The sequence below is a fragment of the Kogia breviceps genome, chromosome 10 (genome assembly GCF_026419965.1).
Source record: "Kogia breviceps isolate mKogBre1 chromosome 10, mKogBre1 haplotype 1, whole genome shotgun sequence".
NCBI lineage: Eukaryota > Metazoa > Chordata > Mammalia > Artiodactyla > Physeteridae > Kogia > Kogia breviceps.
Window position 1 is genome coordinate 20,793,521 of NC_081319.1, and position 27,087 is coordinate 20,820,607.

Consider the following 27,087-nt stretch of genomic DNA (forward strand, 5'->3'; position numbering starts at 1 on the left):
AATCGAGTATTTCAAAAATCATTTACAACAATACAAATGTTATTATTGAAATGTATAGAACTATAAAGCATATGAATTGTAATGGCCTGGGCCAATAGGATTTCTAGAACATAAGTCATCTTGAGTTATGATTTTTGGATGTTGTTACAGAAACTTTCACTGTAGCGCTTTTTGACCAATAATGATGACTATAACTAAACCATAAATTACCATAGTGGTCAATGTCGCTAGGCGGTCTTTTTATACAGCAAGAACGCATCCAGGTCTTCCATCTGGCATATCGTGGAGAGTCAGGGGTACACTTTAATTATTCAATATGGATGGCCCCTTACTAATTTCAAATGCTTAAGATCAAGTATCCTTCCATTAAGCCTGTGAGACTCCTCTGTAGTTTCTCTTCAACCTCCCACTTTGCTCTACCATAGTCTGTTACTGGTGATTTTTTTAGAAATGTGTAGAGGCTATCCTTGAGCTATGTAGAAAACATAGAGGAAGCAGGGTATGTGGTTATAAGTAAGTAAAGTAGGCTGAGGAGTCTAACTGTGTGACTTCAGTGACTTATCTCTCTCTATGCATCCGTTTCCTCCTGAAGAAGATCAGGCTTATCGTACTTATCTCACAAGGCTTCTAGAGGGATACATAAGACAAAAGATATGAAGGGTTCAGCTTACAACCTAACACAGCCAGTAATTAATGTCTGTGCAGTCATCATCTGTCCTCCTCGAAGTTGCTTTAGGTAGTACCACAGTTATACCAGTAATTCCTATAGAAATTTTAAGCTATGGCCTGAAGATCTCTAATAAACATTTGCTACAGGTCCCAGGTTACCGTGTCAGTTGAGAAACTAAACACTGCTACTTCTGCCTCCTAAAGTTTCTCAGGTCATTCACTCTAGGAGAGGAACTACCACCAATGGTTACGAAATTGGGGCCACGGACTCCAACTGAGTGAGTTCAAATCCTGACTGTACCACTTGCTTCATCGACTTCCAATGAGCTACTTGACCCCTTCGCCTCAGTTCTCACATCTGTGAAATGGGGACATTAATAATAACTGCCCAGTGCTGGACATGCCAACCATGACTACTATTTTCTAACAGTTCTCCAGGAGGTACAGACTAGCTGGAAGGCAGGTGGCACATCTATAAGAGCCTAAGTATTCTCTAAATACAACACAAAGAGAGGAGTTAAGAAAGATTCAGCATAGAAACATGAATGCTTCTCAAGTCTCCTTTTCTCCATCATCACCTCCCCTAAGCAGCCTCTTTCGACCTTTTTTTTCCCCCTAACTACCTCTCCCCTCATCCCCAACCACAGGACATTGTAACAGGTACATATACTGTATATCTGCTTATGTACTATGGCCCTTTAGAGGATCACAAACCATTATAACATCTTAGATTTTTGTGGCCTTCAAGAGCCAATTTTTGCACCCTTGGGGAACAATAACCCCTGTTAAGAATGCATGTGCTATAGGTCACAGGCATTCTTCAATGTGATGTTCTTTTCATCACACTGGAAAGAAATGACCATTCAACGCCAGATAAAAACAGAGGCTCAGTCCAATTTTCAGTCCTCACTCCTAGGCCCCAGACCTTAGTACTCTCCTTAAGATGCTACCCTGACCTCTAGTTATAGGATTATGAGAACGGTGTAAACGAGAAGGGACTGCACCTATCAGTATGGCTTCTTTTGTAAACTGCTCCTCATGTAAACCCACAAGGTGACTTCAGGGACGGCAAAGGAGCTCTTTGAGAAGATAATAAAGATCCTCGTCCCTAAAGAGAAGGTGACCCTCCTAAACCTACGTGGCTCAGGTGTCCACTGAGCACAGCAGATCCGATCAACTACCTGAGGAGATCACACCACCTCGATTCTATGGTACCCCCTTGGCCACATAAAAATGGCCATGTGCTCTTAGTGGGAGATATCATCTCCAGTTTGTGTGCCAATATTAACAAGTGAGCATGGAATGACAGCTGATGTTTCAATGATGTTTCCAGAAAAGTGGAATTAATTCATAGGCTTAGCTATGTCAAGGTTGACTATTTTGTTTTAGATAGTTGCTCCCCACAGAGCTGCTCTCTCAAGTGGACCAGACCTAAAAATCTAAGCAAAGATGACTTTCTTCAGCCAGCATTTCATTACTAGCTCCTAGTTACTAAAAGCAGTGCAGGAAGAAAAAGACATCTGAAATTAATCAATGCACATTTACTGAGATGCGTGCCCTACTTAGCCTGGGTTAAGTTAGAGGTAGATTTCACCAATGCAAGACAGCTCGACTGGGCGCTTTCTTGTGACAGCCCTGAGACGACTAACCCCTTACCCATGGAGGTATGCACGCCCATTTGCATGGGAAGCAAATGGGCCACCAGTTGCTGCCCAGGCAAACTGGCGCACACTTGGACCACCAGAATGATCTAAGTGCTTCCCATTCGCAGGGTAAGACGTTCCCATTCTGCCTAAGGAACAGGGAGTTTAAAGCAGTATTCTCTGAAGTACAGACAACCCAGAAAGAGAAGAAGCTATTTCTTTCATGGCATTTGAAAAGGTGAACAAAGAGAGATAGGGTTTACGTCTACCTGATCTAAACTGCCTAATACATTTCTTCAGACCTCGCTCCCACAAAAGGGAACTGTAAGTTGGAAAGCAGCAGAAGTCAGGAAGGCTGCACCCTAAACTGTTAACAACAGCTTCCCTCCTAGGAGCTCGAGAAAGGGAAGAGGTGGAGGAAGAGAGGAAGAGTGTCCTGCTGGATTCTCCTTCCACACTGCTTAAATCGGTCCCAAGTATTGTCTATAATTTTAATTTTATTTTTTTAATTGGAATATAGATGATTTACAATGTGTTAGTTTCAGGTGTACAGCAAAGTGAATCAGTTATACATATATCCACTCTTTTTTAGATTCTTTTCCCGTATAGGTCATTACAGAGTATTGAGTGGAGTTCCAATAAAAATAAGTTTTAAAGGGAAAGAAAATTACCTTATATGTGACACTGAACACATCAAAGTAATATGACTGAGAGATTCAAAGACCTTATAGGGAAACAAGGTCTCTAGGAAGATGAAAAGATGTTTGTGGTACATGGAAACTGAATCCCTTTGTCCCTGAGAGAAGATGTGGCCTTGAAAACACCGTGTTTGATTCAAAAAGAAAAGGACACCGAAGTTTATAAACAATTCTGAAATCAAAGCTCACTGAATGTTTGCGTAAGTCACACTGACAGGTAACAAAAATATATGATGGCTCATGGACTATGGGATTAGAAGAATACTCAGATATCCTTTCTTATAGGGTCAGCATCTCCAGCAAGGTTCCCTAACTAAGGGGACCAAGGCAAGCCGACCTGAGACATGCTGCATCTGTTCTTGCTTCTTTTGGCCAATGTGATGCTATTAAGGTTCTGTATTCCTGCCTAAACCAGGAAGAAAATCAAATGCATAATAGGGTGTGGGAGCCATCCCTTCTTCTAATTTGTAACCCGCCAACTCACCTGTAACTCCACACACCTTCTTCCTATTTCTGTATTATACCTAAAGCATAATCCACACCTTGACAATTCAACATCAGGTAGATTTCATAAATTACAGAGAAAGGCCAGCAACTCAATCACCTACCCTTTCCCTCATCAGTGAAATCTCATGGAATGTTGGTTGTCGGACATGGTGACAAGAAAACAGGACATGCAACCATCTTGACTTGTTAGAATCACCATCTAAATGGGATACCACACCATGAGACAGCCACCAAATAAATGCCAACGTAAATTTAGTTTACAATATAGAGGGCCCTGGCAAAATGTGTTTCGTTATCTGATGAACAGCAAGCATCCTTTCTCACTCTGCAGTAATCTGCCTAATTCCTTGGATTACCTGAGATGATTCGGAAAAAAGGAAAAATTTTAAAATAAATTCCTTCACACTACTTAAAAGAAAATATCCTAAAATTACCAAAAATACATAATTTTTTCTTTTAAATTCATATAACCTTTCTCCTCAGGAGAAAGAAAAATTCATTATACAATTTACTCCAGAGAAAACACCTTGCCTTTAAATTTTTGAATTCCAAGGCGAAGAAAGGAAGGAAGGGAGGTAGAGAGGGAAATCCTTTGCAATTTCCTATATATTTCTAAAGAGAGAAATGTTTTCAAACTATAAACTAATGTTTTCAAGGTATACACTGTCAGAGTCCATGCAGGGGGAGGAATTCTGATGAACCTGCCAGCCCAAGATTAGAGCAACCAGGTGTTTCTATAATCAATCAGAGCTAGAGAGATGAGACAGTGAAAATGCATGCTTGATGGCTGTGTGGACAAAAATGCAGTGGTTAGTATGTGGTGCTTCTTCAGCCACAGGACCTCACATGTGTCCACAAGGCCTTTCCCTGGTTCCTCTGCTTTTGTCCGAAAGAAGCTATAGATCAAATTTCAAACCTCAGGCTTGCAAGTCAAAAACCCACCTGTGGAAGAAACCGCTTCCATTATTGGTTTTTAATGACATACTTTGTTCAGTTGCAGTTTGACATACAGAGTCTGTTCACTACTGTGGAAAATGCGTTATGCGCTCCAGGAACTGGTTCATTTACGACAAAGAAGCATCCTTAAATTACAATACCCAGTTGGATAGGGCTGTTATTAAGAAACCTAAAGGATATCTCCAATATGCAAATACATAGCAATATGATTAATCATTCCATGTCGCCTAACATAAAAATCAATAGTATGAATAAAGCCATAAATTAATTAAATCAATGTAGAAACCAGAGGCTAATCCTGCAAAGCTTCATGAATTTATAGGCTGAACGACGACCATGTGAGGAATAAGTAATGCAAATTTCCAATCCCTATGAATTCCAAAGATTAGTCCTAAATTTACTAGAAGCTGTCAACAATTTAAAACAAGTTTTTATAAAGCTTCATATTTTAAGCATAACTCTACAAAAGAAAAGGGATTAACCAGAAAACACTAATTTAGCTTTTCAAAATCAGTCATTCAACCCACTGGCAGCAAAATGTTGGTAACATGAGTTTGTGTGTGTGATTTTCTATCAAGTTCTTGTAAACCAGTGGGAGAAGGAGAGATTTGCCCAGGATCTCCAGCACACGCTAGCATGTCTGACTGTACACATCTACCTCCACTGAGAAGCAGGTATGTTCTATTTTAGCAATTTAAATCTTGAAAAATTAAATGATGAACTTACTCAGACTATACTATTAGAAAGGATATTTATTCAAAATAATCTGTATCATTATGTATAAATCAGTACACTCGGTGTTACGCCTTGAAAAGGTATATTCATAGAAAAATGGGCCAAGATTAAGCAAATTAACTGTTTTTCTATTAACCATTTACTTCATAATAATATGCTTATGATTTAAAAACTATAAAAGAGAAAAGAAAAAAACATTTATCTCACTTACCTTTCCGTAATAAATAATTCATAATATTTTCATACATAAAACTTTTGAAAATATGCAATGTATTTTCATAAAGTACTAAGTATTTGAAATAATCATTTATGATACTCTCCTTTAAAATGTAATTTGCATCTCTTAGAATGCCATCTTATATGAAATCATATATTTTTATTTGATCTTCCACCTACCTAAGGATACTAAAATCTGTCTAAATAGCTACCAAACCTATCAGCATTGCTATGCCTACACTTCTTTCTTTTCATTTATATGACACACTTCACTACTTTATATAAATGAAGTATAAAAATGCACAAGTTAAGTAGAGATTAAACTAATTCACTATGAAATATAAATTTACCACTTGTTCATTTTTATGTAGATTAGGTCTCCCCGTTCTAACAATTTATTCGTGCTTTAACTTAGGACTAAATTGAGGGTTGCAGCTAAGGCCAGTGTTACCAGGACATAGTAACATATAAGGAAAAACGGGTATATTATTCAAACCAATTAGTATAGATTTAAATTTTAATCATTTCACGATTACATATTCTAAGTAATAAAAACTTTTTAAAACAATGTCCCTTTATATTATTCAAACCAATTAGTATAGATTTAAATTTTAATCATTTCACGATTACATATTCTAAGTAATAAAAACTTTTTAAAACAATGTCCCTTTTTAAAATGATATGGAAATGACTTTGCAACATATTTGGGTAATTTCTCTTCCACTGGATATAACTGCCTTAATAGGAATATAGATTTCAGCTAATATATTTTAATATAATATCAAGAATTACCTTTGAATTAGACATAAACCACTACTAACACAAGTCCATGTCATCTCTTCCAAAATTTGTCCTTCAGGTTAAAAAAATAGACTATTATAGTAAGTAAAACAGACATATTTCTCCACATTTTATTTTATTATTACTTAATTCATACAACTTTAAATAATCTAAGGTATAGGCAAAACAATTATGATTCTTGTGAACACCAGACAATTTAAATATTAAATAAATCTTAGATCTATAAAAACCTAGTGATTGTCAATTTTCACCCAAGCAGAACAGAAAGATTTAATGTAAAATCTATTTCCAAGGGAAAACTTTGCCTTTACTTGGGGGGGGGGGGGGGGTATGCATACAATATCCATTAATTGTGGCAATATCCAGAACTTCAATCACATTAGAGTCAAATTTTATGCTAAACCATTGGGATCTTTTCCACCCTCACAGAATTTTAACTGGTTTCTCTATGAAAGAGTTTCAGTACTTCATCACTACGTTTTAAGAGTCTCTGCAAATAAGAAAACAAGTGACTTAAAATTTGTTTTTAAAGAATCCCTTTCCTACTTCCTGGTAAGAATCACAGATTGCTTCCCAATTAAAACACAGCATCCTCTCCATCTGCTTTCATAGTAAACTTTAAATAGTGGGAGATGTCCTTTTTCTGAGCACAGAAATGAATACAATGGCCAACAATCAATCACCAGCGGGTGAAGTTCACATTGTTTAATGAACAGTAATACTTGGGACACTTCCGAATGAAATAATTAGGTGATGGGATTAAAAATATTTAAAAATAAGGAAGGCCCCTTACTTTTCTTTTAACTTTACTTGCATCAGTCATATTGAAGAGTTGGAATGTTTATCTTTTTTTTTTTCTGTGCTTATTATTTTATTTTATTTTTCAATACTCTTTTTTAAACACACATTTGACATAAACATCTAAATAATGTGCTATATCTTTCTAAATTTAAATAATAAAAAATATGTACTGCCAATTTGACTTAAGACACATTTTTCTTCATTAGTAAGATTGCTCAATTTGCTTTTTTTCTCAAATTTTAATTTTTTAAATAGCACTCTGTTGACATGATAATGAAAAATTCAATCTAACCTAATTTCTTTTTTTTTTTAAATATCTTGGAATGTTTATCTTTAAACAAGGAGTAGCTCCCAATGTGATGTAGAGGACCGGTGTGTGAGATGGAATTCTATTCTTAGACTCGTTACAATTTCCCGTGGTAATTAGGAAGCTATATGTCCCCAATAGAATGATGCTAACAAGCTCCTGCAGTTTCTACTCTAGCAAGAAATCAAAGGGACCCAAAACAGACAACTCACTTCAGTTAAAGGATTATGCAGTCTGGTTATTAAAGCGTAGAAAGCGCTTCTACCGTTTTATATCTGAAGAGACTTTCTAAAAGAATCAGATTCTACAGCCCAGATTATTGACTCAAGAAAGAAGAAAACTAAAGAATGGCCATGGAACGTATTTAGGGAAAAAATGTATACCAGCTACTAGAAGAAGCTCATTTCAGATAACTTGTACATTTTGAAACTTCCCCAAAGAAAGATGGGAAGATAACATTATAACAAACATCTACTCCTCCCTGTCATTTCTCACAAAACATCAACACTCTTCCCTCATTTAGTGAGGGTTACTATTAAATTTACACTTAGTTGGCATCCTTCTCTGGAAATACGAAGCCATGTAGAAATCAACGGAGTTGACATTTATGAGCATGGTTCACATGGGTCAGTATAACCAAATACACGATGAGATAAATAAAACACCTAGAAAGTGGAAAATGGTGAAGAAGAAGAAGAAGGCTTGGCCCAACCGACAGGAGTGACACTCACGTACCTTAAGGACTTCCATCGGCACCTGGGTGGCAGAGGGGAGGGTGGTGGGCACACTGACGTTTATGGCTGGTGTCTGACTCACGGGCACTCTCTGCTGCATGAAGCGGGCCGCCTGCAGCCTCTGCTGCCTCTCCCTGCGTTCCTGTTCCTGCATCTGCTCGCGCATGAGTTGCTGGCGTAGCGAGATGCGTGATGTCATACTGGAGGAGCTTACTGGAGGCTTGGAGGCCCCAGGATGCTCCTCGGAACTGCTGTGGGAAAGCCAAAAAACACAGATTTAGTTCCCTCATGAAACCCTTCATCTGCATTTTGGGGTATCCTAAATTGCACCAAACTATCAAATGAGCCTGGGCAAATATAAGCAGATCGCAGAGTAGTATTCCACCTAATGGAAAATCAAGAGCTGACAGGATTTAAGTCATTAGTCGTGGAATTAAAAATAAGTCAGCTTGATTGCATCTAGGCATTTTTATCATACGCTTATTTTTTTGACATTTTATACTGCATACTACTCATCACCACCAAATATAGTGCCACCATAGGAAGAGCCAAGAAGAGAGGTGTCTTAATGGCGCCCAGATTTCCACATTTAAAAATAAATTGTATGATTTCCTTTGTTATAGCCAGGTCTAGCCAAATAACTACTCCTACATGCTATCTAAATTCCTTGAAGATATCTAAAATGTTTACTAACACAGAATAGTTTAAAGAAAAGGTGAACTTTGTCATGGGGAAATTTTTCTATGATACAGGAAGTAAAAATTATTACGGAAAGAAGCATTTGGATCAGAATGTTAACACTGAACTCGACCCCAGTCTTCAGGAAAGAGGGTAGAAGACAAGCTAGTTTGACAACCCATTTCTTCTTTCCCTGGTTTTCTTTATACTGTCTTTTCTTCTGATTCACCCTGGCAAGCCCTGTCCTACACACACTTTGTGAGTTCCCCATGAGGCCTACCTCTAATGCTATTGGTACTTATACTACCCAAAAGTATTTAAAAAGCCTAAACCCTTGTCGTAAGTCAAAAAGAAAGGACTTCCTGATTTTCCTAAATATGGTTTTCTATTGCTTATCTTGCCAGCTCTGTGACATCAACAAATAATTAAACCTCTCTGCCTTAGTTACCATATCCATAAAAGAGGAATAACAATAATTTTTTAAATTACCCATTTATTAAAATGGGAGATTTTTTAAAATGTCTTTTGCATCATTTATACACTAAAGCCCTACCTCTTAGGGATTTTGCGAGGATTAAATAAAATAATGAATGAAATAAGGCACACAAATCCCTTAATGAATGCTATGTAGTACTGCCTTAATAAATGTTTCCTGTTGCAATTATTATTATCTAGAAATTTTAACTGTTTTCAGTAATATCTTTTTTAAAAAAATCCCTATTTAGGGCAAAGAATATAAAATCTTAATTAGCACTCGAAACAGAAAAAGAGTAACACTTGACAAAATATTCACTCCAAAATTACTCTCCAAAAGAAGTATTTGCACCTTTAAGCTTCCTTCCTTGAGTATAAATCCCAATATTGTCCTTATCTTCTAACAAAGGCAAAATAAAGCCATTAAATCACAGACCAGCCTTATAAACTCCTTAAAGATAGGAACCTTCAAACTCTACAGGTAAAAAAACATGCTAAAGGATGAAGAAATGTTTGCATTTTACCCTCACATAGTTCCAGAAAATTACATAATAAAAATTATACTAGCAGTTAACTCATTACTCAGCACAGAAAACTAGTTCAATAAACTGTGATAAGTTAATATATTATAATACTATATACAGCCACTAAAAATGGTGTAGAAATATATTTATGGTTGTGAATAAAAACTACACAATATAATAAACTTAGAAAACCCAGCTGCAAGAAAGTATTCAAGGTAGGATTCAACTTAAAAAAATGTTCACTACAAGAATAAGTGCAAAGATAATGCTACCCTGAGCCACTGCCGGTATACCTTATCACAGACCTTTAAGAAAACAACAGTATTGGGCTTCTCTGATGGCGCAGTGGTTAAGAATCTGCCTGCCAAAGCAGGGGACACGGGTTCAAGCCCTGGTCCGGGGAATATCCCACATGCCACAGAGCAACTAAGCTGGTGAGCCACAACTACTGAGCCTTCGCTCTAGAGCCCGCGAGCCACAACTTACTCAGCCCATGTGCCACAACTACCGAGTCTGCGCTCTAGAGCCCGCAAGGCACAACTACTCAGCCCACGTGCCACAACTACTGAAGCCCGCATGCCTAGAGCCCGTGCTTCACAGCAAGAAAAGCCCCCACAATGAGAAGCCTGCGCAGCACAACGAAGCGTAGCCCCCGCTCGCCGCAACTAGAGAAAGACTGCGCACAGCAACGAAGACCCAAGGCAGCCAAAAGTAAATTAATTAATCAAAAAGAAGAAAATAACAGTATTATCAATTTGATTCAGAAATTTCATTGATGGATACTTTTCCTAAGAAAAAAATTCAAAATGTGGAAAACCTGACATTACAAAGCTGCTGACAAATTGCACAGTATTTTGAACCACCTAAATTTGTCCCTTAACATGAACATGATTATGTAAATTATGAGGGGAGATGTGGGTCAAAGAATACAAACTTTTAGTTATAAGATGAGTAAGTTCTGGGGATCTAGTGCACAGCACGGGGACTGTAATTAATAATACTGTATTGTACACGTGAAATTTACTAAAAGAGCAGATCTGAAGTGTTCTCACCACAAAAAAGAAAATAAATAGGAACTATGTGAGGTGATAAATGTGTTTCACAAAGCATACATGTAAAAAATCATCACATTATACACCTTAAATAATTTTGTTAGTTATACCTTGGTAAAGTTGAGGAAACAAATAAAACCATTCAAAAGATTTAAGAATAAAATAGGTTTAAAAAAAGTAAATTATGATACATAGATTTGATAATATACCTTTTATCGCCCAACTACAAAGTGAGAAATGCATGTCCTAAGAGTAAATTAAAAAGTAGGATCAAAAGTGAATTTACATTCTAATTTATTTATTTTTATTTTATTTATTTTTTTTTTTCTGTATGCGGGCCTCTCACTGTTGTGGCCTCTCCCTTTGCGGAGCACAGGCTCCAGACGTGCAGGCTCAGCGGCCATGGCTCACGGGCCCAGCCGCTCCGCGGCACGTGGGATCTTCCCAGACCGGAGCACGAACCCGCGTCCCCTGCATTGGCAGGCGGACTCCCAACCACCGCGCCACCAGGGAAGCCCTACATTCTAATTTAAAATAAGGAGAGAGTGTGCATGTACACACATGACTAGCAAGATGATCACAGTTGCCACCGTGGGAGTGGAATTATAGGTAAATTTGTTTCTCTTTACTTTTTCCCCTGCAAACCATAATAAAGCCATAATATTTTTTCAATGGCAGAATATATGCCACTAATTTAAGAACATGAACTAATTTACAAGCATGAAGAAATAACTTGAGCAATGAAAGTCACCGTTTGGCTAGAAGACACTGGATCCATCACACACAGTATTTTGACAATAGGATGGGAAAGTACTGACTTATATCCAGCACACTGGTTCTTTTGGAAGTCTTCAGAATCCCAGAAGAGTTAATCCCTATTTCCTTTATAGTTTCCTACAGATGTACAAAGACTGAACAATGTAAATGCTCTGTATTATTTTTATAGCATACATTCATCCACACCATAAAAATACCTAGCCATTCCTCAAAAATAATCCATTCACCTGGTAGGTTTCTGCTAAAAGGACATGAAAAGAAAATGCATTTTCCCACTTTTGAGTATGTGTTCAGAGCTCAAATATACTTTCCTAAACCCAGAGAAGAAGGCTATTTAAAAATAAATAAATAAATAGATGGTCTTACTATTCAAAGCCTGTCAGGTTAAAACATTCCCAGAGAGACTGATCCTTTTGATAAAATTAGGAGCAAACCTTTGTGCCGTAGCAAATGCAGCTGTGGAAAAATCGCACTAATTAGCTGCTCAAGACAAGCCATTGGCCGTGATACAGAGGGGAAAATCCTTTCAATTAACAGTAAAGCATTCTTGCAACATCTTAAGTTAAAATTACTAGTTATCAACCACACTAAGGCTGCAGACTTTAAAGTCAACAACAGTATCATTTAAAGCATTTACTGAAATAGCCTATCAGGGAAAAAAAAATACATATTTATAGGGTAGACCCCTATAAATAAATTAAAACTCCACAAAAGAAAATCTAGCAGGGCTCAGCTGACACTTAAATAAATCTTCTCAAAAAAACGAAAAAGTAGTCACTTCACTACACACACTCCCTGCGGGATATTTCCATGTTAAAGATGACTCTCAGATTCTCAGCTTTACTCTCGATCTTTTAAACATCGCTTTCTCTTAGAAATAAGTGAATGGGCAATTATCACCTTGCTGACAAAAATGAAGATACCTACACTTCAAAATGTTAGCAGGTCAAATGAGCATAATGTTTTAAACTCAAAGTCGAGGCTTATGTGACAATATTACTGGTGGCCAGAGGCTTATTTTTAAAATGAGGACCTGATACTTAAACTACTAATGATAAGCAAGAAGAGTTGTCCCAATGTATTTAATTTTAAAAGCTAACTGAACTCATCCAGGGCCCAATCTGCATTAGATAATCCTAATTCCATCAGTCTGATTCCTTTTAATCAGATTATGTAAAGGTCATTTATTCAACAAATAGTTATTGAGTGTTTCCTCTGTGCCAGGTGCTGGGAACACCTGGTTTCTAATCTCACAGAGTTTAAAGCCAGGGTCACATAATTTTTCTACGATGCCTTAAAATTAAGTCAATTATGTAGATTATCTGGCTCTTATCTAGTTCCACATGGGAAGGTATACAGCTCACCACAAGAAATCACCATTTGAAAGCCAACTGAAGGGGAGACAAATGCCTTTACTGGCACTTACCGGAATCACTGAAGCTAGACGTGCAACCTCCCTGACAAGTGGGAATTGCTCAATGGTGACTCAAGGAGGACGGCCATCAACTGGACACCAAGTTCTAGCTCAGTCACTGCTGAGCAATCTGATCTTTAAGGAGCCACTCAACCTCTCTGAGCCTCTCCAAAACCCACCCCCTAAATGTACAGCAGTGATTAAGTGAGCTAAGTTAAAGTGCTCAACACAGAGGTTAGAATATGGACACTTTACATAAATAGCCATAAATGTGACTCAAGTTCCTACCTCGATGGCTGAATTTACATTTTTTTTTTTTTTTTTTTTTTTTTTTGCGGTATGCGGGCCTCTCACTGCTGTGGCCTCTCCCGCTGCGGAGCACAGGCTCCGGACGCGCAGGCCCAGTGGCCATGGCCCACGGGCTTAGTTGCTCCGCGGCATGTGGGATCCTCCCGGACCAGGGCACGAACCCGCGTCTCCCGCATCGGCAGGCGGACTCTCAACCACTGCGCCACCAGGGAGGCCCTGAATTTACATTTTTAACCTTCAAAGACTGCCTCTTCTCTGTGTTGACAGAGGTATGTGCACATGTGCTCTGAATTATCTGGTATGTTCCTAAATTCAGAGTTAATTGCACTGCATCGATCAATCACTTAAATGTATCAGAAATTCCATGAAACCCAACACCTTGCCATCCAAACAACACCTGCCTGACCACCCCTCACTTTTAACAGTGATGCCAATACCCCCTCACCAGACTTTAGGAATCAGTCTTTGGTCTCCATATCATCGTCATCCAAGACATGAATCTGGTTGTCAGCTGAAACTTACCTTTCAGGCAGAAGGAGCTGATACACTTTTCCCTGCATCTCCTCTCTTCAATTCCTCAGGCAGAGTACAGCCCTGACACTTCCTAACCTGTGGCCATGGCCAAGTCAGTCAATCTCTTTGAGCTTCGGTTTTCCTTATTTATAGATGGTTTAATATATCTGCCTCTCAGCATTGTTAGGAGGATTAAAATTTGTAATAGATGTAAAAAGTTTAGCACAATAACCAGAACATAGGTCACATAAACTGGAACAGAGCTCAAAAATTAGTACTAAAAAAAATATGAAACCATGAACATGCTACTTCTTTTCTGATGCAAGGAGGTGAATTTTCATAAGCCCATATGCAAGTTTGGACCAAAAGGCAGATCCGCCTTTTAAGGTTTAGGCAATCCCCATTTAATTCAGAGAATCTAACAAAGTTTTGCAGGAGTGGAGGGAAGATAATTTACCCTGCAGTTCTTTCCCAAGATATAAAGTATAAATCCTAGCATTTTTCTCCAGGAAAAACTAATCTTTATAATCATTCAGGTGATAGAGCTCAAAGCCTAGCGTTTGCCTCTACTGGATACAATGTAATTATGTCCAGGAAAGCACAATGGCTAATGTTCACATACACAGTGGAGATGCAGGAAGGCATGATAATTAACTTCATGCGCAGGTAAGAAAGCTATACCGAGAACAGGTTAAGCTACCAGGGTTTCCAAATGCAAAAGGTTGGCTTCCACAATATCCGCTGTCTAAAGTCAAAATGCCCAGGCTCTATCACTAGAAATTCTGACTTCAGGTTAGGTTAAGGCCTAGGAATCACCGTGTCTACAAAAACTCTGCTCCTGATTCGGATGCCATGTTTAGAAACTAGAACACCGAAGATTACCCCCATGTGTTTAATAGGAGAGCTGGGACATGAACCCACATCTTTGAGTCTTAGACCAGAACACTTTCTTCCATGTCTGAGGAAACGCACATTCCATTCCCCACCTCCAGTAACCCTCACAAGAGCTCTGAAGAGTTCTTCTGATACTGAACCCAACGTGTTGAACGGAACGATGGGAAGGACTACTTACTCCTGCCAAACAGGCTATAAAATCAAACAGACAAAAACATTTGTGCAGATACTGCCAATGGATCGTCATGGTTACAACACAACTACTCTACCATAAGGGAAAAATCTACACGTTGAATCTACAAAAATGTTGTTCTGTCAGCAAAAAGAGATTTTTAAGAGTCGTTAGAAAGTAAGTCCAGGTGCAAAACTCACCGAAATAAGAGTCAGTAAATGGACATATCTTTTAAAATGGCAGTCTGGGTATCTAACATTTTAGTACATCACTACTTCCATTATCTTAACCTTTCCATTCCTTCCAAGGTCATCACTTTGTAAGCGTAAAGATGACTTCTTCATTGTGAATGGTGGAAGTACCAATAAGAAAATACATTGTTACTTGTCTACATGATATATATGTGAAATATATGGTATGTCTGATACATGGTATATAGGATATATGTGATAAATATATATCTCACTTAAAATAACTGAGAGTGTAACTCATGTAAACATGAAAGTACCAGATCTCACAGTTTGGCTTCAAAAGTTGAGATCTTGTGGACTTCAGGCATCACCAACGTTGGTTTTTTCAGTGGTCAAAAAAAACACATGAAAACATGCCAAACATCCAGCTTTTTCTGGTAACATTACCAGCTCAGACAACAAACACTACAGGTTTCTGGCTTGGAGGAAATAAAAAGACTTGCACAGTGCAGCTTGTCTTCCTCCTTTTCTTTCCTTCAACAAATATCTGAATGCTTTGGCAAAGCATCGCCAAGGGTTCTGCTAGACGTGGGGGTAGCATGGCGTCCAGAGTGGACAGAACACCTGTCCTCTGGAGCTCGTTACTCTCCATGGTACAAAAGGAGGAAAGCATTCTAAAAAGCGAGCACCAGCAATCATACGCAAGTTAAAAATCTAATATTGTTACTTTTCAACACCTGGACCCCAATTAGTTTGAAAACATCGTAGTCTCTCTGTATCTACTCAGGATTAGTATTCTTTAAGCTGGACCTTTGACAGATGCCAGTAAGAGTAATTTCAATAATCGATTATATCAAAATCAAAGAGAAACATAATGAGATTCCCAATATATCAATATTCTTCAAAAGAGGGTACAAAAAAATGATACCCTGGAGTGCAGGAAGAAAAGATTAAAATTTATATAAAACTTATCCATCATTTCTATTTTCTCTTTTTGTACATGTTGTATATTATAATATAGTATTAGTATAGTGGCAGATGAATAAAATTTATAAGTAAAATAAAAACACGAGAGAGTCTGCTTGAAAAAACCTTAGTTTAACTAGGAGGAATGACCAAAACTGTTTGAGACCTCTGTAATATTAGACCAATGTTCTTCTAGGCAACGTTCCTCATCAGATTTTTTTTTAAGTTGATGATTTTCACCCCTACCGAAGAGAGTTTCTCACTTCTATACACTCCAACCAAGGAGAATCTCTTACTAAAAGATATTTTCAAACAAGGATATGAGGGTGCCATTTCCTCATTTTAAGGCCATGACTGTCCTCCATTTCCCACAGATGCCAACATGGGTTTCCATGCTCCTAACTCTCAATTCCCCTCAAAGAAATGATTTCCGTCAGCCTACTATCAAAAAGCTATAAAGCAGACAAAGTTGAGGGTCCCACACTCACGCTTCTCGTCTCTCCTATAAAGCTGCCTTTCACTAGACCATGTTCCAGAATTCTTGTTTACACTGTCCGACTATGGAATCTCATTCATATCTAGATGCCATGCTTTAAAAGGCTCTGAAAAATTCGCCTATAAGGTGTAAGTAATTGATATGGCATGACAAGATACCCCACTTAGACTATTTTAAAAGAAATAACTTTTTATCCAAAACTATGACAATCTAATGACAGAATTCAGACATGAGTGTGAAAGTAATTGGAAGGATCTTTTTAAAGACTGAAAAGCCTTCTATCTCTACTCAAATAAATGCCCCAGTCACAGGGCATGCTCTGTCCATTTGTCTAGATGACGTCCCAACAGGTCAGAGAAGATTCAAAAGCCTTAATCGTTTAACAATTACTGCATGTCTAGAACATATCATCCAAGATGCAAAGTCTGCAATACTGTGTGGAAATCAAGACACAAGTACCAATTGTGATCTCAGGAGCAGTGAGTGTGTGCACCTGTCACGGTTTAAAAGCCAGCCTTACAAATAGTGGTAATGTTTTACGGTGGTCACGTGTTCCTTATGCCTGCCCAGCATCCTGTCCCACTTCTTTGGCAAAGTAGCCTGATTTCACCTTGAAAAATCAGCCTCCTCACTTTCCGTTCACGAGGTAGGTTATGGCGGTGCTGCCAACTCCAGACATAGAAACACAACGTAAGTTGGACCAATCAGCATACCCATCGAATGTGCCCGTGCTCTAAAATGGTCCAATAACAGCCCTATGCTGAGTAGAAATAGAAATACTGACTAGAAATATTGGGGTAAAAGACCTCTATGTATACTGTTTGGAAAGATGCTCGGATATAAATCTGGAACTTCCTGGACCTATGTGAAAAGAAAGCCAAACTAAATGAAACAGTGATGTGAGTTGAAAGAGGGAGCAGAAGCCTGAGAAGAAAGAAGGAAGAAGGAGCCAGTGTTTAGATGACACAGAGCACCTGGATCAAACCATCCCTGAAGCCTGGATAACCCTGGACGTAGGATATTGATTTACAAGGGACTCTCAATCTCCACTTCTGTTTAAGCCAGTTGGATGTGCTCTGTTATACCATAGCTCATTTCTGTGGCATTTTAGAAAATAAAAGTTATTCCAAAAAAGAAAAAAAAAAAATCAATGTTTCAGCCTAAGAGCTACAACTCAAACAATCTAGTATCCATTCTATTTTCTCCTCGTTTAGGCTGGTACACTGCCACTCACAACATCTCCCAGCTTTCCAGGAGCTAGGTTGGCTTCACGCCTAAGTTTTGCCAATGAGACTTAAGCAGAAAGGTCAAGTGGTACATCCAAAAATTCTCCCTAAAGAGATACCCATCTTTGCCATCATGTCTCCTTGAATTTAGCTGTAATGGCTGCAGGACTAGCAGCCACTTTGGACCATGAGGATGAGAACCAGACTTAAGGACACAGCTGGAATGTTCCTGGCCCTTCATGACCAGATAGAGCCAGCACTATGAGGGCAGAGATTTTTGTTTTATTCACATATAAATTCCCCAGCACCGAAAAGAATACTTAGCATATAGTAGGATGAAATAAATATCTGTCCAAAGAGTAAATTTGGTGTCTCTATTCTAACAAATATCCCACCTCCTAAAATCAGATAACACTAAAACCTTAGTGTTGGAAGACCTTTAGTCAAACCATTTGCTTGAGTCATCCAGTGGCAGAGAACACATTTTTTCCAAAAAGCTCAGTTCTAGAGACCTACTGTATTACCTTAATTCCAAGACAAACTTTCCTTCCACATTTTAGGAGTTCTCAAGTCAGAATAGGTCATATAATCATTGTATATATTTAGTAGAGTTTTCATCTCCCCTGAACAGTCACCTTATAATCAACATTGAATTGGATATAAGGAAATCCATTTGATAGACAAGTACTGTGGCACTGGACTAATAGCCACTCAAAAGCTCAAAGGAGTTATAGTTTGGATAATCCAGAAATCTGAGCATCGGAGAAACACACTCAAATAAAAGGCAGAGGAAGAAACGTCAATTCATTCAGTATCTGAAATGAGAATCCATAGAACAGAACAGAGAAAGGCACAAGACATGGGCCCAGAATACCTCTGTGGAAATCCCAGCTCTATCGTTTCTCAGCTATACGACATGGGCAGGATCTTTCACCTGCCCAAACCTTAATTTGGTCATCTACAAAATGGAGGTAGGAAAAAGTACCTTTGTCATAGAACAAGTACGAGAACTGAATGTATTAATGCAAGTAAGACTCTTAGAGTAGTGGCCAGCACACCTTGCAGACAATAAGTAACAGGCAATGGATTCTTCTGTGCTGTACTTCAATTCCTCGATTGGTACCCAGTGAGGCTCCTAGTAACTTGAAACTAGTGAAAACTGACAAGTTATTTTCTAGGAAGCCAAATCTCTTACAAGGTTGCCTTCTGCTATGGTGTTTCTTTGCTTTCCTAGAGGAAAATACAAATGAAACAATTAATTCACAGTGCGTGCCCTCCCCAAAAGAGCAGGCACAAAGAAGTTAACGGGCAACAGCTCAGTGAACAAGTTTTGTCAAAGATGTGCGCTAAGAATTTCATTCTGTGAGTTCATAAAGGAAGCATGTTCCTGTGGCCAGTATTTTAGTTAACCAGAAAGAAAAAAATTCAAAATCAATGAAGCAAAAGTAGTTGAAATTAAGAATTAATTTGGGTGTAAATTCAAGGATGACACCACTACCGTCCTTAAGCTGAATGGCATGTTTTATCCAATCATGATATCCATTAATTTGCTTAAAAATAATACTTCAAAAATTAGTAAGTTATAGAGGACATTTTTGTGGGATATGAATCACAAAGAATAGCCATCATCTCCCTAACTAGTATCTGATTTACAAAGCAGAAAATTATAACATTTCTAACAGGATGACATTTTAAATACACAATTATGTATATTCTGTTCATAAAATGTTCTATCATTTTAGAGAAATGAGTAATTAAACTGTTTTAATGACATACAATGAAAAAATCTAAAAAAGCAAACAATACAGCAAAAATAGCAAATAAAAATAATTTTAAAAGCTACTGTAAAACCTTTTAAAGATTTACCTACTGAACGTTAGGAACTTTTACCACAATTACATTTATGGGAATTTTCTTTTTTTCAGAATCAAATTCTCAAAATAGTTCTGCTACATTTAGTATTTTTCCATTATTCTTGCCATCTTTAAACACACCTTCACAAGCTGCTGAACATAATGCTTTTCTGACTTAATCAGAACCTCTCTCATGACCCAGGAACGTTCAGTAAATAATTATTAAGCTCCAGAGGTGGCTTTTGCTTAAGTTGATTTGCTTGAATGCTTATTCACTTAGGGACACAGCTTTTAGTATTGTTTTCAAATCTTATCACCTAACATTGAAAGTAAACGTTGAAGGAAATGGGGGAGTGGGAGGGGAGAGCTATGATCCATTTAGCATTTCTCCATTTTAGTATTTCTTTGAAAGTGCCAATTTCAAGCTTGTTCTACATTTCTATGCCAGACAGATGATTCTGATTTTGGATGTTTTGTTTTCCTCTCAAGGAGAAAAAAAAAAAAAATCAATATGCAGAAATGCAAACGAGATGTTTATTAATGCAACTTTTACTACTCCACAGTTGCGAGGTGGGGGCAGGGGGGAGAGAAAGCAAAAAAATCCAAAGTGTTTGCAATGGGGCAATTTTGACCAATGTCCCTAAGCACGCTCGTTTTCCTGAAGAAAAACCCTTTTTTATTCATCACAAAGCTGGGCTGCAGTCTACCTAGTAATCATAAATCAAGCTCTGTTCTCACTCAGATTTTTCAAGCAGTCATTTTTCGGCATGATTAATTTAAGACCAACATTCCATTTCAAAAGAGAAGGCAGAGCTAATGGGCTAGCATTTCAATCCTGCCTCCCCCCACAAATCAGTCCTTATCCTTGTCACAGCCACCTACTAGAGGTTACAGCTGAAGCCGATTAAAGCCACAGTCACAGAGTAACAGTTCCAGTATTTTTAACTCCTAATAGAACCTCCCCTTTCTCTGTCCTCCCCTTAAAAAACCAAAACAAAAACAGAAAACAAAAACAAAACTCCTGTCAAGTGGTCCCAGGATTATTTCCAGAATAAAACTTCACTTACAGATATAAGCTTTCAAAGGAACAAGGCATGAACATCTGAACTCTAAGCGCCTCCATCTTTTTTCCTTTAAGGTGTTCTGCAAGCCCTTGGTGAAGAGTGAAAGTCAAAGTTAGTTCTGGCACTGGCTGTGTCACTAGGGGTGGCTCCTGATAAGGCCCTGGAAACTCCAATCCAAACACAGCTCGTGCTACAACGGTGCCTGGTGTCTGTCTGAAACAGCAGACCTGTTTAATCCAGTACCTACTGTACCTGCAGGACAAAAATGCTGCCTCACCGTGCAACGGGGGCTTCGCAAGGACACAGGCACCACCAGAAATCCAACCCAGCAGCCAGGTGACACCCTGGGATGCTTACTTAGCCCTCCCTAGCACAGGTACCGGTGGAGGCTTGCAGGGGCTGTGCGTTACAGAGAACGTGAAACCTGAGGTAATTTCACATACCGGTGAATTTCTAACACGTAAAAGAGCCACAGAATCCAGGAGGGTTTGGGGACAGCTTGTGCCCCTTCTCAACTGGGGAGACCTCTGGCATCAGCTCATCACACACCTCTAGCTGCCGTGCATCCGTGCACAGGCATTTCTGGAACTGGAGCTAGATTACTGAACATGCTCTCCTGCTGACAAGCCAGAGATCTGGACAACATTCCTTACCCTCAGACCCCAAGAATATATGGAGGGCTACCCTTGCCCAGTCCTGGTGGAAGTCAAACACAAGCTGCTTCAACTGTGCGCACTATCGTTTAGGACATCTTTAGGCCATACATCTGTGTATTCTTAGATTGGCATCTAATTAAATTCTGAACGTGCCGAAATAATAATACATGCTCTCAAAAGATGCTTTAAAATTGTGACATGATGTCAATATTATCAAATACTGATGCAGCTCCTACAGACTCAGCACACCAAAGATGTCCTGCACAGTTATGAAAATATGTCTGTTTCTCCCTACACACAATTCAGAGGTCAGAACAAAGACATCTGACATAGACTAGCTGTGTACCGTGGGCAAGTTACTTCACCTCTCTGTGCCTAAGAGTTTGTCTCCGAAGTACACAGTGGGAAAACAATGCAGTCTCTATAAGCCATAATCCAACCTGAATTTTATAATGTAATGAAATTATCTTTCTTTAATTTCTCTTTAATAATAGCAAATATCCAGCCAGGAGTCTCCAGCAAGCTATTTCTCGCTCTTTTTAGTCTTTGTTCATTTTTCATTTTTTCTTTTGTTGAATAAATATTTATGGAACACCTACTATATCCCAGGCACTGTGCAAACTCTTGGAGTTTACAGTCTAGTGGGACACATATTAAATAATCACCCAAATATATAACAAAATGTGGTAAATGCTACAAGGAGCTGGGAAAGCTTAAAATGTAAGGGTCAGAAAAGGTTTCCCTTAGGCAGGGGCCTCTGGGCATAGAAGTGAGTGGGGGTAGCAGTCATGGGTTACAGGCGTGGGGGGGCGGGCACGGGAGAAGAGTCTTCTGAGCAGTGGTGATGACATACGCAAGAATCCTGAAGTTGGGAGTTAGAAGGAAGATTCTCTGTGGCTGAAGGACAGAGAGTAAGGAAAATCATGGCATCCGTGAGACTAAAGCAGTGGCTAGGACCAGACCATCAGGATCTGGGAAACCAGAAAAGAGTCACTGATTTTGTTCCAAGATGAACAGGAAACCATTGAGAGGTTGTAAGCAGGGAAGTGATGGGCTCAGATCTGAGTTTTTGGAAAGGTCCCTCTGGCTGCTGTATTGAGAACCACCTAGAGAAGGAGCAAGATTGGCTACTGCAATAGCCCTAGTAGGAGGTGATGATACTTTATGGGGGAGGGGGAGGGGAGAAGGGACAAGAGTGGAGAGAAGTGGATTAAAGTGGGTAGATTACTGGTAAAGCTAAAGACCAATGAATAGAAGGAATGGGGGTGGGGTGGGGAATCCAGGTCCCTGATGCAAATGATTGCATTCATTAACAATAGTTATTGAGGAGTTTCTACACACTTGGCATTGTGCTGGGTACTAGGGTTAACAGATGACTAAGGTGCTACACTATTCCCCTTGCTAACCTACTCCATACCTCACTTCTGCCTCTAGCACAGTTTGGCATAAAAATCAAGAACACAGTTTCTGGACTTCCCTGGAGGCACAGTGGTTAAGAACCTGCCTGCCAATGCAGGGGACATGGGTTCAAGCCCTGGTCCGGGAAGATCCCACATGCCGCGGAGCAACTAAGCCCGTGCACCACAACTCCTGAGTCTGTGCTCTAGAACCTGCGAGCCACAACTACCGAAGCCCACACGCCTAGAGCCCACGCTCCACTACAAGAGAAGCCAATTGCAATGAGAAGTCTGTGTACCGAAACGGAGAGTAGCCCCCGCTCACCACAACTACAGAAAGCCTGCACACAGCAACGAAGACCCAACGCAGCCATAAATTAATTAATTTAAAAAAAAAAAGAAGAACACAGGTTCTGGTGTCAACTTAACCAGGTTCAAATCCCACCACTTACTCATTCTGTGACCTTGTGCAAATTTACTAAACTTTCCATGCCCCAGTTTCTTCACTTGAGAAAGGGGAAATGATAAATGGCTATCCTGTAGGTTATTGTTAAAACTGAAGGAAACAATATATGTAACGTGTATGGCACAATCTGACACATAGTAAGCTCTCAATTAAAAAATAGCTCTTACAATTATGATTGTAGTTGGAACTGTCTATTCTGGATGCACACTGACCAATCTATAGAACCAGTGGAAATGCAACAGAGTGAAAAAAAAAAACAAAGAAACTGGAAGATCAAAGAAAACAGAGAGGGTAGGAAATTACCATATCAGGACCTTAAAGGGATGATTTTTTTAAAAGACAAAGCTGGACTCTCTCCCACCTTGGACACTGTTTGAAGCTGCATTAAGTTACAATGCACCCGGGAAAGTTTTACAACTGAAACCCTGATTTATTACATGCTTACACACAGGGAAAATCTGTACCCTCCCTGGGCTCTCAAACATTGATCACGAAACCAATGGAATCAATTTCAGCCGTTCCAGCGGGGACAGAATGAGGTGGCAAATGTCCCGCCAATGGCGTGTCCCGCCAATGACATCGCCTGACATTTTGTCCTGGACGATCTACCACCCCAAGGAGTCTATAACCATTGACCATTTACATAAGTGTCCAAGTAAAATTACCTTTAAGGGGCACGTGTTCAACTCATTCATGGTACTTCAGAAATATCTTTATTATGCTAATGTTCTTGGGGGATCTCCCTGAACACAGCAATGAAATACCCACTGGCAAATGGAATAAAGCTTGACCTACACATCTGACACCATCTACAAAATTCATAAAACATTACATACATTTCCACGATACTGCCCCACAAGTAGTCATGCAATTATTCAACAAATGTCTTCTGAGGGGCAGGAACCATGTCTGTTTGGTTTACTGTTGTATCCCTAGAACCTAGTAGAATAACTAGTCCATGGTTCAGGAATAAAGACGCAGACGTAGAGAATGGACTTGAGGACACAGGGAGGGGGAATGGTAAGCTAGGACAAAGTGAGAGAGTGGCATGGACATATATACACTACCAAACGTAAAATAGATAGCTAGTGGGAAGCAGCCGCATAGCACAAGGAGATCAGCTCCATGCTTTGCGACCACCTAGAGGGGTGGGATAGGGAGGGTGGGAGGGAGGGAGACGCAAGAGGGAAGAGATATGGGAACATATGTATATGTATAACCGATTCACTTTGTTGTAAAGTAGAAACTAACACACCACTGTAAAGCAATTATACTCCAATAAAGATGTTTAGAAAAAAAAATAGTCCATGGTTGATGTTCATATGTTTAAAATGGATTAATCTATAATGTGTAAGCAACTCTCTTGTTCACATTTGTACTATTCAGATATGTATCCTAAATGCATATACATATATAAATGCACATGTATAAACACACACATATATATACATAAATGCATATATACACCGAAACCCTAAATTTAAACACAAACTAAGAATTTGTAGCAGAGGAAAAAGATACTATTTTTTAACATGAAACGCTGAATGCAGAATAAAAATATTACCTGTACTCCAATACAATTCAAATCTTAATTACTACTCCTTGCCCCAAATTCCAGCAAATCAACTAGAGTCATCAGAATTCTTACTGACCTTTTTCAAAGACAACCTTAACTACAATGGAACTTAAAACTATCAAACATCCAAGTGACAGCCAACTTTTTCTTTTTCTTTTCCTTTTGGCTAAATTTGGGCCTCAATCTTTTTTGAAGGAAAAATTCAATCACTATGTTGAACATGTTAGAGAACAGATAATAGGTTTTACTTGTTATCCTGTCCAAAACTGAGCTGAAGAAAAGTAGAACCATTGTTTTATCGCAGTCAGAATTCTTCTTATTTGGGTATCAAATGTTTTATTGCCCCCAAAGCACATCATTTTCTTGTATCTTTCCTTCTGATAGTTACTGCTCTTTTCAATAAACTTATTCTACTCACCACCCTCACAATAGCTAACATTTGAGGACTTAATACATGCCAAGCACTATACTGACCCATGAACTACCCTCTACATACAATTTAGGAAGCACCGACCCATCATGTTTTATTGTGATCCCAGCCAATGGTTCCCAAACCTGTATTCCTAGCAGAAGCACATGGGGACATTTCTCCCCACTCCATCTCCTTAAAATCAACTCAGGAGCATTTAAAAATACAAATGTTGGGCTTTCCTGGTGGTGCAGTGGTTAAGAATCCACCTGCCAAAACAGGGGACACGGGTTCGTGCCCCGGTCCGGGAAGATCCCACATGCCGCGGAGCGGCTGGGCCCGTGAGCCACGGCCGCTGGGCCTGTGCGTCCGGAGCCTGTGCTCCGCAACGGGAGAGGCCACAGCAGTGAGAGGCCCGCGTTACCTAAAAAAAAAAAAAAAAAAAAAAAAAGATTCTCATAAAAGACTAATGTGAAGTAAGGCCTGGGAACCACTATTATATAACATATTATAATATACATAATTATATATAATATATTCTATGTAAGGCTCCGGACGCGCAGGCCCAGCGGCCATGGCTCACAGGCCCAGCCGCTCCGCGGCATGTGGGATCTTCCCGGACCAGGGCACGAACCCGCGTCCCCTGCATCAGCAGGCGGACTCTCAACTACTGCGTCACCAGGGAAGCCCCCCTTTATTTCTTGAATAAAGAAGTCTTTACTTGAATAGTTCGATATATTAAAGTGTTCACTTGGAGTTTCAATGGTATGCTTTGAATGTTGAGTGAAAGCCTTGATTAATGAGTGTCATGAAACTGATTACAAAACTCACAAACTACTCTCCAGCGTAACAAACACATCCCCTCTTTTCCCCACATGCCATCGTGTTCACGCTCTGGAAAAAGATGCCACCAAAAGGCCCTTCTACTCAAACATTTATTGATGCACCCAGCATTTGAGAGACATCTCTCAAGTGCTGTGGGGAAGATGAACAGGAAGATGCAAGAGGCTCTGCTTCTCTGGGGCGCACCCCAGAGAAACCCCAAACTCACATACACAGGCCCGTGGTACAAGTGAGGAGGAAGGACAGAATGGCTGCTCCAGGGGCTCCTTCCCAGGGTGGCTCCTTCTCACCTTTCAGATGAGGTCTCACAGGTTTTCTGTTTCTTCCCTAGGGAGGGCTTCCCCTGCCCCCTATCCTACCTAAAGCAGGAACACTCACTTCTGCTATTTACGCTCCCAGTAAATGTTTTTTCTTTCTTTTATAGCACTTACTCCAACTTCTTTTTTTTTGGTGGTACGCGGGCCTCTCACTGCTGTGGCCTCTCCCGTTGCGCGGAGCACAGGCTCCGGACGCGCAGGCTCAGCGGCCATGGCTCACGGGCCCAGCCGCTCCGCGGCACGTGGGATCTTCCCGGACCGGGGCACGAACCCGTGTCCCCTGCATCGGCAGGCGGATTCCCAACCACTGCGCCACCAGGGAAGCCCCTACTCCAACTTCTAATCATTTTATTTGTTTGTCTTTCATCCTTGAGGACAGGGTTCTTTCTTTGTATTTATTTCATTCTCAGTGCCTGGGATAAAGTAAGTGCTCAATAAATTTTTGCTAGATGGATGGATGGGTGGGTGGATGGATGAGTGACAAAATGAAAAAGATCAGGTAGAGCTGTGAAATATAATTTGATGATGGCATTTAATTAATTAGGAAGTCAGTAGGTATAAGTGGAACTCACAATTGTATACTTTTCCTTTGGAAGCTTTTAGTTGCTGAACACAACTCACTTTTAGGGATAAAGTATTAGGATACAAAGTTACAAGCCACTGGCAGCCCAGCAGTTCTAATGTGAACCCCTCACAGCATGACTGAGGGAAATTTTTAATCACTACTTACCTGCAGAAATAAGTGGTCAGTA

The 27,087-nt window shown here is 39.5% G+C and overlaps 1 protein-coding gene across 39 annotated transcripts in view; it reads right to left on the minus strand.

Moving 5' to 3' along the window:
* The window catches only part of MITF (melanocyte inducing transcription factor), a 226,937-nt gene that overhangs the window by 80,251 nt on the left and 119,599 nt on the right, over window positions 1–27,087 (minus strand). For 31 of the 39 annotated variants that reach the window (XM_067043645.1, XM_067043663.1, XM_059077850.2 and 28 more), the window contains one exon: window positions 8,070–8,319. In XM_067043645.1, coding sequence (XP_066899746.1) covers window positions 8,070–8,319 — 250 coding nt within the window. The remainder of the gene's footprint in view (window positions 1–8,069; window positions 8,320–27,087) is intronic. The other 8 variants (XM_067043643.1, XM_067043664.1, XM_067043646.1 and 5 more) reach the window with 1 other exon arrangement.